At 45.9% G+C, this 18095-nt stretch overlaps 1 protein-coding gene across 3 annotated transcripts in view; it reads right to left on the reverse strand.

The window, feature by feature from the left end:
• Positions 1–10111: 10111 nt before the first annotated feature.
• LOC140409085 (myosin-IIIb) overlaps positions 10112–18095 on the reverse strand; it is a 250058-nt gene continuing 242074 nt past the window's right edge. Inside the window, exons 29-30 of one of the 3 annotated variants that reach the window (XM_072497187.1) lie at positions 14530–14654; positions 10112–10472 (exon numbers count right to left, since the gene is read on the reverse strand). In XM_072497187.1, the coding sequence (XP_072353288.1) occupies positions 14532–14654 (123 nt within the window). In that variant the 3' untranslated portion in view covers positions 10112–10472; positions 14530–14531. Of the gene's footprint in view, positions 10473–14520; positions 14655–18095 lie in introns of all 3 variants that reach the window. The other 2 variants (XM_072497186.1, XM_072497184.1) reach the window with 2 other exon arrangements.

Consider the following 18095-nt stretch of genomic DNA (forward strand, 5'->3'; position numbering starts at 1 on the left):
GCCTACCAGGACACGCAACGTGCGATCTTGGTAAAACAAGACCGAGCAACAAGTTGAGAAATTGCAGAAACAGTGCAATGATCTGAAAGCAGCCCTACGAGCACTCCATACTTCCACGACGGAACAAAAGCAGAGCTCCGTAGACCGCGCAAAGTGCCGGAAGCAAATTGCAGAATTGCAATCTCTGCTTTCCGTTCAAAATGGGTTTCAAAGCACAATTAGATCAGGAAAACGGCCACGATTGGCAGGAATTGAACATGACTGTCCATAGATACGTACATGGGACATGTACGCAGGAAAACCCCCAGAAAATGAAAGCGCCCCAACCCCCAACCGAACAGGCAGAACACACCCCCATGAACCCTGTAACCACACACCGCAGGGCCACAGCAGAAGGAGATGCAGATTTCCTTTACGCAACCCCGTTAACCGTGACCCAATTATGGGATGCGTGTGGAAAAATTACACCGTTCCTTCCCACATCAGACCCCCACCAATTTTTCGTGAAAGTCAAATAGCAGGCTACCATGTACGGCCTGGACGAGAAGGAGCAAGTGAAGCTCACAGTTTTAAGCCTCGACCCTTCAGTCGTGGCAGCCCTTCACGACCCATAGAATGTAGGAGGAGGCACACTCCAAGAAATGCACACAGCGATCCTTGATGCGATCGGCTACAACAGAGGTGACCCCGTAGAAAGGCTAAACAAGTGTAGGCAAAAGAAGACAGAGCACCCCACGGTGTTTGCTGGACGCTTGTGGATACACTTCACAGCAGTTTTCGGAGAGTTAGCCCGCGCCCATTTGTCCCCAGATAATATGGCCAAATGGAATCGAATCCTAGTCTCTCATGCGACAGACGCAGGACGAAAAGCTTGCGCAAATTATGACCCCTCAGACGAGGCCCACAATGAAAAATGGGTTTTGAAGAGATTGTCCCGCGCTTGGGAGCAATCAGTCCAAAGCAAAACCGCATTTATAAAACCCGATGACGAGCAGGCAGACATGAATCCAGTTAAAGTGCACCAGAACCCCGCATGGGTAAATGAGGGCAGGAACAGCCCACCCCAGGCCAAAGCTCAAGAATGTTACAATTGTGGACAGTTAAGACACGTTGCACGAGAGTGTCAAGCGCCCCAGAAGCAGTAGAGTAGCCAACAGACAGGCACCCTAAACAGGAATAGGGCAAAGCCGATCGATAGCGTTAGCGCCCGTTCAGAGAATGCAGACATGAACGGCACCGACTGACGGTGTTCGGGCTCCCCAACTTGGGTCTGCGACATCCTTTGGGACAAGTCCGGTAGACCGGTAGTAGCAGGCAAAGTTCGGGGACACCCCGTAGAATTTCTCGGCGACACAGGAGGGTCCCGCACCACACTCAATTCCTCCACGATGTTTCAGCGAGACACGTGGCCCACAACAGACACCATCACACTCAGCGGCAATACAGGCCATTTACAACAGGGACACATCACAGCCCCTGTAGCAATACAATAGGGAACATCACAACTAAGTACCCCGTAGTTTTGGTTGATCTGCCCCAGATAGCAGAACATATCCTTGGGATGGATTTCAGGAGCTCCCATAACCTTTCTTTTGACCCAATTAAGTGTTTTTGGAAAATGGCAAAGGCAGCACGAGCCCCCGCCACGCACACAGTAGGATGGTATGTAAACAGGATTAGCTCAGTAGGAGACTTCTGGTTTGACCCTCGAGCCATTAGTGCAGACAAACAGGTTAGGGCAGTCCTGCAGGAACATAAAGCAGTATTTGCACAGCACAAGCACGACTGTGGCAAATTGGCTGGCTTTGTGAACATTACAGGTCCCGACCCCAAACCCCAGAAGCAGTATGGATTTCCCCAGGAAGCAGAGGGAGAAATCTCCAAAGTAATAGAGAGTTTGTTGGATCAAGGCGTACTCAGATCAGTAGCCTCCACAAACAACGCACCGATTTGGACCGTCAGGAAACCGGATGGGTCATGGTGACTGACCATTGATTACCGGGAACTGAACAAAGTAACCCCAGCAGCAGCCCCCACTGTAGCCACCACGAGTCCGGAGACCATGCTCAAACAGTCAAACCTTTTTTCGGTTTTGGACATTAGTAACAGCTTTTGGTCCATTCCATTGGCTAAAGCGTGGCAGTACAAATCCGCCTTCACATTCCAGGGACAATATACGTGGACATGCCTCCCACAAGGCTTCCACAACCCCCCCTCCATTTTCCACCGACAGCTGGCAAATGGGTGAGCAAAATTTTCCCGCCCCGATTGTCTGGTCCAGTACGGAGACGCCTTGTTACTACAGACAGACACAAAGGGAAAGCACATTTCGCTTCTCGACGAACTCCTAGGACTCCTCAAAGAAATTGCGTGTAAAGTCACCCCCAAGAAGGCCCAGATTTTGAAAGAGAAAGTGATTTACTTGGGAACAGTGATCACACATGGTAAACGCAGATCGAGCAAAAGAGAATTGACTCAATCGTCAAATTGCCCCTTCCCCACAATGTCTCAGTCCTCCGGTCATTTTTAGGACTAGTTGGTTACGGCCGAAACCATATTGACGGTTTCGCCACTAAAGCAGCGCCCCTTTCTGACCTTCTCAAGAAGCAGGCACCTTGGGAATGGCTTCCACAGCATACGGATGCCGTGGATGCTTTAAAGAGAGCACTCAGCACAGCCCCCGCACTACAGGTCCCAGATCCACTTTCCCCATACGCAATCGAAGTTGCAAGCACCGACCGAACCCTTTCGGGCGTGCTCCTCCAGGAACGCCATGACCAATTACGCCCCGTAGCATACGCCTCACGCGTGTTAGACCCCGTAGAGCAAGGATTTTCTGCCTGTGAAAGGCACCTGCTCGCAGTTTTTTGGGCAGTACAATACTTCGCTTACATTACAGGACTCAACCTCATCACCATCCTCACAGAACACACCCCAACACAGCGATTATTAGACGGTCGAATTAAGGATGGCACAGTCAGCCAAATCCGCGCAGCCCATTGGACCCTTCTTTTACAGGGAAGGAACATCACAGTAAAAAGAACCAAGACCCACACCTTCCTCGCCGATAATTTGCAGCATGCAGGAACCCCTCATGAATGTGAGATCATCACCACAAAACAGAACACAGGCCCATTTATTCCCAAAACACCTCCCAGGAAAACAGGTAGTACACCAGAGATCCCAGCCCACAGACATGTGCGCACCCCTGAAGATTTATGTGGATGGCTCCTCCACAGTGTTAAATGGAAAGAGAATCACCGGTTGCAGTATTTACGTAGAGGACTCGCAAGGCGCGAGATGAGATTGCATTAAAGTTGCCAGGACACTTAGGCTCGCAGGCAGCAGAACTGGCAGCGATCGCTTATATTGTAGAACACCGACTCGTTCCCGACCCCAGCAGACATCTATTCGGGCAGCTTGTATGTATGTAATAGTTTGACAGAATTCTTACCCCTGTGGGAAATGAGAGGATTTGTTTCCACGGACGGTAAACCCCTACCCTCAGCCCCATTACTCCGCCATATCTTAGAGACAGCGAAGGATAGAAAATATGGAATAATTAAGGTTCGCAGTCATCACCGTTCGTCCCCCCCCGGCAACGTTAAAGCAGACGCCCTAGCGAAGGCAGGCTCCAGGCATGGTTATTTTTGGAACCCCCCCCGAAAGCACCCCAGTACACGCAGTTCAGGTCACACAGACCAATATTCAGGATCTAGCGAAGGCACAGAAAGAGGACCAGAAACTCAGGGAAGTTTTAAAGGGAACCTTCCCAGCCCCGTATGATAAATACAAGAATGCAATAACCACACATGACGGTGTGATTTTAAAGGATGGCATTTATATAGTTCCCAGCCAGGACAGGAACCAGATCATTTGTCAGTTCCATGACAATCATGGACACCAAGGTATTGAACCCACCCTAGCCCACCTCAGTCCGCTCTGCTGGTGGCCTGATTTAAAAGCCGATGTTACCCACTACATAGAGAAATGCTTGATCTGTGCCCAGAACAATCCAGACAGATATGCGAAAAAGGCTCTTCTTAGTCACACCCGCCCCGTTGATGGACCCTGGACAAATCTCCAGATAGATTTGATAGGACCCCTACCCCCTTGCAGAAATGGTTATAAGTATGTGTTGGTGGTCATCGACACCTTCACAAAATGGGTGGAAATTTTTCCATTGAGAACTAATATGGCCAAGACAACGGCTAAAATATTAACACATCACATCTTTACAAGATGGAGACTCCCCCGCAGAATAGAGCCCGATCAAGGCTCCCATTTCACTGGATGTGTAATGAAAAACGTCCTCACAATTTTCGGCATTCGACAAAAGTTTCACATTGCAGACCACCCCCAGTCAAGTGGTATTGTAGAGCGGATGAATAGGACATTAAAAGCCACCCTCAGGAAAATGGTTCAGCAGAATAACAGCACCTGGGATTCAGTTCTCCCATTTGCTTTAATGTTTATAAGGAACACGGTATCCACGTCCACAGGATACACCCCCCACACTCTCATGACCGGACGCCCCATGAAAGGGACAGAGTATTTATTAGGACTGGATTTGGCCAGCCCCACAGTTACAGCCCTCACGCATGAAAATGCGGTTCAACAATTGATACAGAACATAAAGGCAGCCCAACGCGCAGCAGCCGTGAGACTTGGGACCAGGACGAAACAGAGCAAGGCTTTAGTACGATTGCTACAGTCAAGAGATTGGCAGCCGGGAGAAGATGATGACATAAAGTCTGACTCCCACCTAAACAAGTACACGCCACTGAGTTTGCAGTAGGACAGCAAGTGATGCTTTCCCAATACAACGCCAGCTCATTCCTTTTTCCTAAATTCTCCGGACCGTACTCCATTTCGGACAAACTCAGCCCCTCGGTATACAAGATTACATATCCCAATGGTAAGTCTGCGTGGTTTCACATAAACCAGCTCAAGGCTTATGACTCACAGAATAACCACACACACCACATCCTGCTCGCAGCAGCAGACGATCACGCCCCACTCACAGATGACGTTTTCCTACCCTCCCCCACCCAGTCCAGACCGCCCTCAGACACGACTTAAACTCCACCCCCAGAGGCACGACTCCGCCTCTCCCTTCCTTCAACCTGCAGCGACAGCGACCGTGATAGTGATCACGATGTCGACAGCCACAGCACACCACGTTATGACTATACCCCTGTACCAGGCCCCACTCCCAGTGATTCCGAGCACGATTCCACTGACCTCTTCGAGATTACATATATCAAAACCCCTGACCCAGACCCACTGCCGGATGATTACGGATTGAAACCTAGTGCCTCCAACCTCGACACACGATTCTGGCACCGAGACAATTCATTCAGGCTCATCCGGAATGATGAGATGGACCCCAATTCGCCCCAAGCAGCTTTAGCACGGTTACTACAGTCAAGAGTTTGGCAGCCGGGAGAAGATGATGACATAGAGACTGACTCCCACGAAACAAATCCCTTTGCGACCCTGTTCGCTATTGAGAAGTGAGGTGTCCAGATGATGGAGAAAAAGGAACCAATGGAGAGATACGGTGTCCTTTCTGATGGAGCCTGCACCATGTTTGTTGTACGTTTGTCCGTTAGTGTTGATGTTAAGTGTTGTTCGTAAACTCAAAAGTTTTTCACAGCCCCACATCACCACCCCTTTAATGCCCCGTGGCGGTTAATGGAACAAGTTTGTCCCCAGGCAACCGTTCGGAGGAACTAGTTTGTCGACAGACACTACTCATAGCTATTCTCCTGATTCGATCACGAGAGGCAGCCCCCACGATGACCACATTCTTACCCGTTCTTGCCGGTTGCTCAGGCAGTGGAGAAATGGCACTGGTCCCCGCCCTGCCTGAGGACCCCCCTCTGGTCAACTATGCTCGGGTAGAGCACAAACGGATTGATCACCGTCCTACCCGGGGATTCCACCCATTTCTTACCCGCCGCAGCCCATACGCACCCCATTTTGGCACTTTCAGTTCGAAATTCTTTTGTTTGGTTTTGGCGACCCTTAGGTTGCTTCCGTACGCTATTTACATCCTAAAACACTAGGATGGTAGATCGCACAGGCTGCGAGATGGCTCGCACTGTGTCAGTATTTTTCTCGTATGTCTTGTCCCAATTATTTGGTTTAGAAAACAAATGAGGGAGTCACAGATGGTGACCAATTATCAAGGGAAATTGGCAACAAAGGACAGACAGACGGGCATATGAGATCTTAAGCAAGATAATAACAGATATTATGCTTGTGTTCACAGAACTCCGGAACCCCAGAGGAAGACAAAGAAGAAGACAGAAAGACGGAAAGATGAAGACGACCTCCATCTTGTTCACCTGGATCTTAGCGGGATCCCTTCAGTTGCGCGCGGACGCTACCCCCCTGGCCCCTACCACACAAACCATAAATGACCCTCACCCCTGTAATACACGGAACCCCGAGATAACTAGCCCTGCGACAGCTAACAATACCCCGACCTGGTGTGATAAGTTTATCACCTGGTACTCACTATCGTATGTAGTAGAAGCCCTCTTAGTACTGGCGATACTTTGCAGTGTCGTGCAGACACTTAGAAGTCAGGAAATGGCGAAAGAGAGCCTACCGCTCTCGCACCCCGGTATACAGGATTAGGTCCCCTATTTTCGGATTTTACCAAATCCCCGAACCCCTTGACATGAATTAAAGTGCATCCATTTTTCTTTATGTATTCGGTTAAATAAAGAAATGTAAACCTCTGTGTCTGACTGCCAGGCCAGAGAAATCTGTGTGCTGCTGTTTTGTACAGTTTAAGATGTTGTAGATTTTTGGAATTGTGAGTGAGGATAGTTTATTGAGGATAGTTAGAGGTCCCAGTTTTTTTATTTTTCTGTAATGCATGCATTAATGTCATAGCACCCCGTAGATTTTCTAATAATGTATGTATTTAAAATGATTTAGGTAAAATTGTGTTTCATAGGATAGGGCAGAGTAGAGCCTGATTATGGGTGCTCCGTTTGGTCAGAGGGCGAAGACAACGCAGTGATGTGATCCTTCACGCTTCGCATTGAGGATCACAAGGAGGGAGTGTAGCCATCTGGGATGGCCACGTCCCGATTACAAAATGGACACTACAAAGAATGCAGGGAAAATTGGACAATACCGAAAAAGCAAGCAGGTGCAAGGTGTGTCTGTTGATTAGAGCGGTAGCTCTCAGACAGGACCGGTACGGCAGAACCATCTACATACTAATGAGCCATCCCCAGGAACAAAAGGCAACATTTAGGTAAACAATGCTAAGACAGACATCCCGGCACCAGAGGGGACTAAAACAAAGCAGACCAAAGGCCACCTAGGACACGCCCAGCAACCAGGGAACCCACCCCTCTATTGGAGGAAAATCGATAGGAACGATTGGGAAACGGCCCAATTAATTGGGGCCAAGTTCAAGGCCCACCTAAAAGCGCGCGAAGCCCTTTTGGGGTATAAAAAGGATTCCCCAAGAGAGAATCACTCTCTTGGCCTTGGCTCAGCGAGGAGACCTGCCAAAGCTGCTCCAGACCAAGTAAGTTCCAAGTCAACGCACGCTACGAGAAAGATGCTCCTAGTTGCTACCCTGTAAACAGCTCAACCCAGCAGCCTCAGAACCGAGCAACGGCCATTGTTCCTCTGACTGAGTGGGCACCCGAAGATAAGTATAGGCTTTTAGTAATAGTGATAGTTTAGGTTGTAGAGTTTTATACATGAGTAGATTTGACTGTGTGTAAATAAATGAGCATTGCTTTTGAACTTACCAACTGGTGTACTGAGTCTTTGATCAGTATTCGGTTTTGAACCTTGTGGCGGTATCGAAAGATACCTGGTGACTCTTGAGCAAACGTAATTAAACAGAGCCAAATTAAGAGACAACAGCAAGTTAGCAACCGTTTACATGGATTTTAGTAAGGCGTTTGATAAGGTGCCCCATGGTCGGCTCATGCAAAAAGTAAGGAGGCATGGCATAGAGGGAAATATGGCCGATTGGATCAGTAACTGGCTATCACATAGAAGACAGAGGGTGGTGGTAGATGGTAAATTTTCATCCTGGAGCCCAGTCTCCAGTGGTGTACCACAGGGATCAGTGCTGAGTCCTCTGCTATTTGTGATTTTTATCAATGACTTGGATGATGGAGTTGAAGGTTGGGTTAGTAAATTTGCTGATGACACCAAGATTGGTGGATAATGTGGAGGGCTGGTGTAGGCTGCAAAGAGACATTGATAGGATGCAGAGCTGGGCTGAAAAGTGGCAGATGGAGTTTAATCCTGATAAGTGTGAGGTGATTACTTTTGGTAGGACAAATTTGAATGCGGATTACAGGGTTAACGGCAGGGTTCTGAAGAATGTGGAGGAGGAGAGAGATCTCGGAGTTCATGTCCGTAGATCTCTGAAAGTTGCCACCCAAGTGGAGAGAGCCGTGAAGAAAGCCTGTAGTGTGTTAGCATTTAGTAACAGGGGGATTGAGGTTAAGAGCCGTGAGGTTATGCTGCAACTTTATAAGGCCTTGGTTAGACCACATCTGGAGTATTGTGTGCAGTTCTGGTCACCTTGTTATAGGAAGATGTGGAAGCACTGGAAAGGGTGCAAAGGAGATTTACCAGAATGCTGCCTGGATTGGAGGGTAGGTCTTATAAGGAAAAGTTGAGGGAGCGAGGGCTTTGCTCATTGGAGTGAAGGAGGATGAGAGGTGACTTAATTGAGGTGTATAAGATGATGAGAGGGATAGATAGAGTGGATGTTCAGCGACTTTTTCCTCGGGTGGATGTAGCTGTTAGAAGGGGGCCTAGGTTAGAAGGTTCATGGTGGAAGATCTCGGAGGGATGTCAGAGGTAGGTTCTTTACTCAGAGTGGTTGGGGTGTGGAACGCACTCCCAGCTATAGTAGTGGAGTCGGACACTTTAGGAGCTTTCAAGCGGTTATTGGATAGGCATATGGAGTGCACTAGAATGATTGGGAGTAGGTTGATTTGAACTTAGTTTCAGACTAGTTCGGCACAACATAGTGGGCAGAATGGTCTGTACTGTGCTGTACAGTTCTATGTTCACCTTGGCCGCTCTGAGGTCGTGCAGTTTCTTCCTGCACTGGATGCCAGTCCGGACGACGTTGCTCTCGGCGCTGATTGCCTCTGCTGCCTGCACCCAGGCATGGCGACCTTCCTTTCGGGCGGGGGTACAGGATCATCCGCCTCTCCTCCACGCCGTCCAGGAGGGTGTCCAGCTCAGCTTCCCTGAACCGTGGCGCTGCTCTCCTTGCAGCCTGGGATGGTGTCTGATGGGGGGGGGGGGGGGGGGGGGGGGGGGGAGGATAAATAAGTGCAGCTGCGGCACGCGAGCCTCAAGAGTGCAAACCATGGACCCTGCGAATCCGGCGCTGTTTCGCATGGAACCAGTTGTGTTCCATGGTGGTAGTCCATTTAGAGTTGTTGAATAGGGGCAACTGGTGCGCCGTTTTTCCTGTCGTAAAACACCACTGTTCCCTCGCCGGCGTCAGCACTTAGTCTCAGAAATGGAGAATCCAGCCCATTGTTCTTTTCAATCACTTGTCTCATTATCATTCTATTTTATGTGACATCCCTTTGGTTATTTATTATCTCTCGTCTTTGACCCTATCACTAACTGTTACCAGACACCAAAAACGACCCTCTTAGGACTGACCTGATTAACACTACACCCCTGTATACTTCACCGGATGCCGGTGTTTATGTAGTTACTTTGTGTACCTTGTATTGCCCTATTATGTATTTTCTTTTCATGTACTTAATGATCTGTTGAGCTGCTCACAGAAAAATACTTTTCACTGTACCTCGGTACACCTGACAATAAACAAAATCCAAATCGAATCCAATTTTCCCCTTTTTTCCACCCCCCATTCCTCTTCAGTCTTTTCCTACCTTTTCCTGTTTAACCTTTACAGTGTTGACAAAAGGTCACAGACCTGAAATGTTACCCATTTCTCTCCTCACAGATACTTTCCCGTACTTTCAGTTTCCAGCTCAGATTTCCACCATCTACAATGTAACCTCCCAGTGAACCCATGAAGGAAAATGACTTTCTCAAAGTTGCAACAAGCTAAAAAAAGAGCTTTTGTTAATCACATTTTGTAATTTTTAATAATAATACAAATTATTTCCCTGCATACGCATTCAAGAACAGATCAATGTTGTCCAAACACTAGTTACAGAACATGTATGGAGTGAAAATATAAACACTTCTTTTGCAATAAGCAGCTTTCTGCAGATTATTGACAAAACTTGTGAAAACACTATTCAAGAATAGAATTGTGCAAAATACTCATTGGAGACAGTACAAAATATATCCAGCACAAACAGGCGAGATAAACTTGCTTCATTAGAGAAATAGAAAGATTATTTTTGCAGCAGTAAACATGTCGGAAGTATCATCTTTCTTCAGCCATATGTGGACACATACACCCAGTTTTCAGCCTGAAAGAAATTGCACAAATTACAACAGATCAGAAATTCCACAGAAGTTATGCCAAGTTCACTAGCCCATTCTATTAGAACCCAAATTAAAGCAGGAGCTGCTTTGTGTAATTAGGTTACAGCACATATTTCTATGGCAAAAAATCTACTTGGAGAGATGTCATAAGGCACCAAGTAGATATCTTTGTAGTTATAAATTCTATAGTTGACAACTCCTCATGTTTATAAAATGAACATTGGCAAGAATTAGATCTCAAGCTGGAGAAAAAGGAAACAAGCAGCTAATGCAGCTGATACAGTTTGGGTCCTTACTGTGGATTCCCTTATTTCCCCTTCAATTTTTGCTGTTATCATTTTGATCCGTGGATTCTTAATGTATCTTTAAATCAAGCAGCAGAGAGAACGAGGAATTAATAAGTTGCACTATGTTGCTAGCTGTTGGGTGGCATGGTAGCACTGTGGTTAGCACTGTTGCTTCATAGAGCCAGGGACCCAGGTTCGATTCCCAGCTTGGGTCACAGTCTGTGCGGAGTCTGCACGTTCTCTCATGTCTGCGTGCGTTTCCTCCGGGTGCTCCGGTTTCCTCCCACAAGTCCCGAAAGATGTGCTTGTTAGGTGAATTGGATATTCTGAATTCTCCCTCAGTGTACCCGAACCGGCGTCGGAGTGTGGCAACTAGAGGCTTTTCACAGTAACTTCATTGCAATGTTAATGTAAGCCTACTTGGGAAATAATGAAGGGCAGGTGACAGAAGTGTTAGTGAGGGATCACTTTGGGACCAGCAACCATAATTCCATTAGTTTTAAGATAGCTATGGTGAATGATAGGTCTGGCTCAAAACCTAAAATTCTAAATTGGGGCAAGGCCAATTTCAGTGATATTCGACAGGAACTTTCAAAAGTTGATTGGGGGTGTCTGATGCCAGGGAAAGGGATGGCTAGTAAGTGGGAGGCTTTCAAAAGTGTTCACCAGGGTTCAGGGTAAGCACATTCCTTTTAGAGAGAAGGGCAAGGCTGGTAGAAGTAGGGAACCCTGGATGACTCGGGATATTGAGGCCCTGGTCAAAAAGAAGAAGGAGGCATATGACATGGATTGGCAGCTGGGATCAAGTGGATCCCTTGAAGAGTATAGCGGTTGTCGGAGTAGAGTTAAGAGAGAAATCAGGAGGGCAAAAAGGAGACATGAGACTGCTTTGGCAGAGAAAGCAAAGGAGAATTAGGGTTAGGCCAAAGAGCTTCTATAAATACATAAAGGGCAAAAGAGTAACGAGGGAGAGAGTAGGCATCTTAAGGATCTATAAGGTCATCTGTGTGCTGATCCACAAGAGATGGGTGAGATCCTAAATTAATATTTCTCATCGGTGTTTACCGTTGAGAAAGGCATGGATGTTAGGGAACTTGGGAAAATAAATAATGATGTCTTGAGGAATGTACATATTACAGAAGAGGTGGTGCCGTAAGTCTTAAAATGTATAAAAGTAGATAAATCCCCAGGACCTGATGAAATATATCCCAGGATGTTGTGGGAGGCTAAGGAAGAAATTGGGGGTCCCCTCGCACAGATATTTGAATCATCGACAGCCACAGGTGGGGTGCCTGAAGATTGGATGGTAGAAAATGGTGTGCCTTTGTTTAAGAAGGGCGGCAGGGAAAAGCCTGGGAACTACAGACTGGTGAGCCTAACATCTGTAGTGGTTGTGTTTTCTTCAGAAAAGCTAGATAGCTTCTGCATTTCTGAAACTGCAGTGACCTGAATGAATCTACAGTGAAAACCATTACAGATTGGAAAACAGAGTCCTTGACCTGAAAGCCTGGTTTGAAGGAAAGTCATGCTTAAAGACAACCATTTGAAACAAAGACTCTTTATCATTTTACTTATTATATCCACCCCTCTTCCCACCTGTTTGTTTGTCTTGTGTGTGTATGTATATTTTATATAATATTATATATATATATATATATATATATATATATACACACATATAGATAATAGTTAACCCGTTGTACTTGCTGCATATTCAATTATAATTATTGTTATTAATAAATTTAATTTTTTAAATTTACAAACCTGGTCACTGTAATTATTGAGCAGCTAAGGGCCAAATATTTCTGGTATATTTCTAAGAATTATTGGTTAGTTCAATTGTGTTGTGACTCTTGGTCAAGGGAAGCTGGAATTGACTGTGTCCCAGCCCAGGCGGTGGTAACAAAACTGAAGGTAACTTTTGAGCTTGTACAGTTTTTGGGGCTTTCAGGATTGTGACTTAATAATAATAATATTAATCTTTTATTGTCTCAAGTATGAAGTTACTGTGAAAAGCCCCTAGTCACCACATTCCAGCGCCTGAACCTGTAACCAGTAACTGAACCTGTGCTGCTGGTGTTGCTCTGCATTACAAACCAACTGTCTAGCCCAATGTCCACAATATTTGGAGATTTGAAAATAAGCATTCTTCATGAATAGGAATATTAACAACCACAAGCAACTGGTCATATTTCACAGTGATAATGCCAGTTTCCCGAAATAACTATTTACAAAAGTGGACAAATCTATATTGGACCTGTACAAGGCATTAACATCTGACTTGCTGTAATCCGTAACTGTGGCATGTTCTATTCAGCTCATCAGCAAATTGTAGCATAAGTGTGACACTAGCGGACCGGTATGGCATTTGCTAATGTGGCTATTTCACTAATTCTGGGCCATAGTGTAACATACCCACGGTAACTTCTGTAATTTTCTCCTGGATATAGATTCTGAGAGAAATTAGACCTCAAAAATGTAATCCACGTTTGTAGCATCTTTCTGTTAAAAAGCTACATACAGCCCCATCATCGGATTTAGTTTTCATTAACTTCGCGGTAGAGAGAATAGAACGCTCACTCCTTCCTCACATCAATGGTCTCTTTCACTCTCAGCTCCATCCAATACCCCATGTGAAAACCCAACTCCATATTCGTCAACTTTATTCATAACACACATCTCCCATGCGTATAACTTCCATTCCCCACAGTAAAATGGCAATGAATCACTTTGGCTCCATCCCCTCCATATCTTCTTTGCAGCAATGGAAATTTTGTTTCCTTTACTTCATTCAAAAACACAGGTTCCACATGAGCTAAATTCATTTTTAATGGCTGGGAAGTCAAGGGGTTGATGTGCGAATCACTCATTTGTATTTCTATTGGAAAGGTCTGCATCGGGCATGATGGATATGTAATTTTAGTGCGGTTCTATTCTTTTGATACCATTGATGGTTTGACTTTTAGTCTTCCTTCATCAATTTTTTTCTCGTTTTTTTTTTAAATTTAGAGTACCCATTCATTTTTTTCCAATTAAGGGGCAATTTAGCATGGCCAATCCCCCTAGCCTGCACATTTTGGGTTGTTGGGGCAAAACCCACGCAAACACGGGGAGAATGTGCAAACTCCACACGGACAGTGACCTGGGCCAGGATCGAACCTGGGACCTTGGCGCCGTGAGGCAGCAATGCTAACCCACTGCACCACCGTGCTGCCCATGTCTTCCTTCAGCAATGAAAAGTTTTGACCTTACTCCTCTGATTTCAAGTGAAACCCCCAAAAGACTGGACTTCATGTGTTTGTAGCTACCCTCAAAACGTGAAGCATCATTCTCTGAATTTCCCTTACCCACACATGGGCAATGACATTTGTTTCTCTCCTCTTCTTACATGTTCTCTGTTGAAATCATAACTCATCAGTGTCCTATTAGCAATTCGATTCTTTGCCAGGAAAAGATAAAATGATGAAACGCCTTTCTTCTATCAGTATAGCTTTCAACAATACAGTGCATAATTCAGAACCTCCCCACAACAGAATTCCTGCAAGGTTTTTTTAAAACATAATACCCATTGTGGAATAGGGCAATATCATATCAGTTATGATTTGATAATGAGGCAGAATTAACATGCATGTCAAATGTAAATGGTGCTTGGAGGTCAATAACTTGCACATTGTTTTGTTGCTCATACGTTCTATAATCTGGACATCAGTACATTGATGGCATACAATATGTCCTCAATTGTTACCTTACAAACATTTATTTCTTATTGCAGTGTTCTGATCCAAATAATGGACGTCTGTGACTCCCCTTCGACTGCTTGGGAGGGAGTTCCGGCACAACTTCCTCTCCAGCGTTAGGGCTGTTAAATGCGGGTTGTTGCTGTAAATCCAAAATATTTACTGTTAACTAAAAACCAAACTTCAAACATTCAGTTATCAGCCATATTTGAAATGAAATCAAAAGTATTTAAGAAGAAAGCCCACCATCAAAACATTTTGAAAGCCGCGCAACTAATTCAAAGTAATTTTGAAATTTCGTGTGTTTCCCCCTCATCATCTGTTAGTAGTTCTCAAGGTCCTACAGGAACTAGTAGCCTATAGATACTTTCCTCAATGATTATTTTTTCCCCCCCATTCATGAGTCCAAAAAGTCAGTTTTAATGGACTATTCACAATCTGAGAAACATTTTAGGAAAGATACTCTTAAATATTTTAGAAGAAACTGTGAGTATTATTTAAGCGACTCAGGGAGTTACTGAGCCCTGTGGTGTGGGAAAACTGCTGAGCTCGAAATAACAGGAGACATTTGTTCACCTAAGCAGTTAAGTGCTTTCTGCAGAGAAATAGTGTGAGAGCATTTAACTGCCTTTGAAAATGAAAATTGCTTATAGTCACAAGTAGGCTTCAAATGAAGTTACTGTGAAAAGCCCCAAGTCGCCACATTCCGGCACCTGTTCGGGGAGGCTGGTACGGGAATTGAACTGTGCTGCTGGCTTGCCTTGGTCTGCTTTCAAAACCAGCTCTTTAGCCCTGTGCTAAACAGCCCCTGATGTGGTCCAAGAGCTGCCAGTCTTAGTTAGATGAAAGGTGAAGTCACACGGGATCAGAGGTGAGCTGGCAAGATGGATACAGAACTGGCTAGGTCATAGAGGGCAGAGAGTAGCAATAGAAGGGTGCTTTTCTGATTGGAGGGCTGTGACGAGTGGCGTTCTGCAGAGTGCTGGGAACTTTGCTGTCCGTAGTATATATAAATGATTTGGAGGAAAATGTAACTGGTCTGATTAGTAAGTTTGCGGACGACACAAAGGTTGGTGGAATTGCGGATAATGATGAGGACTGTCAGAGGATACAGCAGGATTTAGATTGTTTGGAGACTTGGGCGGAGAGATGGCAGATGGAGTGTAATCCGGACAAATGTGAGGTAATGCATTTTGGAAGGTCTAATACAGACTGGGGATATACAGTGAATGGTAGAACCCTCAAGAGTATTGACAGTCAGAGAGATCCAGGTGTACAGCTCCACAGGTCACTGAAAGGGGCAACACAGATGGAGAAGGTAGTCAAGAAGGCATATGGCATGCTTGCCTTCAGTGGCTGGGGCATTGAGTATAAAAATTGGCACGTCATGTTGCAGCTGTATAGAACCTTAGTTAGGCCACACTTGGAGTAATGTGTTCAATTCTGGTCGCCACACTACCAGAAGGATGTGGAGGCTTTGGAGAGGGTGCAGAAGAGATTTACCAGGATGTTGCCTGGTATGGAGGGCATTAGCTATGATGAGAGGTTGAATAAACTTGGTTTGTTCTCACTGGAACGATAGAGGTTGAGGGACGACCTGATAGAGGTCTACAAAATTATGGGGGGCATAGACAGAGTGGATAGTCAGAGGCTTTTTCCCAGGGTAGAGGGGTCAATTACTAGGGCGCAGAGGTTTAAGGTGCGTGGGGCAAGGTTCAGAGGAGATGTACGAGGCAAGTTTTATACACAGAGGTTAGCGAGTGCCTGGGACTCGCTGCCGGAGATGGTGGCGGAAGCAGGGACGAGTGACCTTTAAAGGGTATCTTGACAAATACATGAATAGGATGGGAATAGAGGAATACGGACTCCGAAAGTGTAGAAGATTTTAGTTTAGACGGGCAGCATGGTCGGCGCAGGCTTGGAGGGCCGAAGGGCCTGTTCCTGTGCTGTACCTTTCTTTGCTCTTTGTTACATGTCTCAGGGTAGTTGTCATGGGTGACTTTAGCTTTCCAAATATTGATTGGAACCTCTATAGGTCAAATAGTTCGGATGGGGCAGTTTTTGTACAGTGTGTGCAGGAGGGTTTCCTGACACAATATGTGGATAGGCCGACAAGAGGGGGGCCACATTGGATTTGGTACTGGGTAATGAACCGGGCCAAGTGTTAGATTTGTTTGTGGGAGAGCACTTTGGAGATAGTGACCACAATTCGGTGTCTTTCACTATTGCAATGGAGAGGGATAGGGCCATACGGCAGGGCAAGGTTTATAATTGGGGGAGGGGTAATTATGATGCAATTAGGCAAGAGTTAGGGAGCATAAGATGGGAACAGAAACTGTCAGGGAAAGGCACAAATGAAAAGTGGAGCTTCTTCAAGGAACAAATACTGCATGTCCTTGATAGGCATGTCCCTGTCAGGCAGGGAGGAAATGGCGATTTGAGGGAACCATGGTTCACAAAAGAGGTTGAATGTCTTGTCAAGAGGAAAAAGGAAGAGTATGTAAGGATGAGAAAACAAGGTTCAGTAGGGTCGCTTTGAGGGTTACAAGGTAGCAAGGAATGAGCTGAAAAAAGGGCTTAGGAGAGCTAGGAGGGGGCATGAGAAGTCCTTGGCAGGTCAGATCAAGGAAAACCCAAAGGCTTTTTTGTCTTGTGAGAAATAAAAGAATGGCCAGGGTGAGGGTAGGGCCGGTCAAGGACAGTAGTGGGAACTTGTGCATGGAGTCTGAAGAAATAGGAGAGGCGTTGAATGGATACGTTTCTTCAGTGTTCACAAAGGAGAGGGGCCATGTTTTTGAGGATGAGAGTGTGATTCAGGCGGATAGGCTGGAGGAAGTAGATGTTCTGAGGAAGGATGTAATAACAATTTTGAAAAAGCTGAGGGTCAACAAGTCCCCTGGGCCAGATGGGATATACCCAAGGATTCTTTGGGAAGCAAGGGATGAGATTGCAGAGCCTTTGGCTTTGACTTTGAGTCCTCGATGTCCACGGGGATAGTGCCAGAGGACTGGAGAGTGGCGAATGTTGTTCCTCTGTTCAAGAAAGGGAACAGGAATGACCCTGGTAATTATAGGCCAGTTAGTCTTACTTCAGTGGTCGGGAAGATAATGGAAAAGGTCCTGAAGGATAGGATTTATGACCATTTGGAAAGATGTAGCGTAATCCGGGATAGTCAATACGGATTTGTGAAGGGTAGGTCTTGCCTCACAAATTTGATTGAATTCTTTGAGGAGGTAACTAAGTGTGTAGATGAAGGTAGAGCAGTTGATGTCGTATACATGGATTTTAGTAAGGTGTTTGATAAGGTTCCCACGATCGGCTCATGAAGAAAGTAAGGAGGTGTGGGATAGAGGGAAATTTGGCCAATTGGATAAGTAACTGGCTATCACATAGAAGACAGAGGGTGGTGGTGGATGGAAAATTTTCAGACTGGAGACCAGTTACCAGCGGTGTACCACAGGGATCAGTGCTGGGTCCTCTGCTATTTGTGATTTTTATCAATGACTTGGAGGAGGGGGCTGAAGGGCGAGTCAGTAAATTTGCTGATGACACCAAGATTGGTGGAGTAGTGGATGAGGTGGAG

Source organism: Scyliorhinus torazame, chromosome 3 (assembly GCF_047496885.1).
Source record: "Scyliorhinus torazame isolate Kashiwa2021f chromosome 3, sScyTor2.1, whole genome shotgun sequence".
In the NCBI taxonomy this organism is placed as follows: Eukaryota; Metazoa; Chordata; class Chondrichthyes; order Carcharhiniformes; family Scyliorhinidae; genus Scyliorhinus; species Scyliorhinus torazame.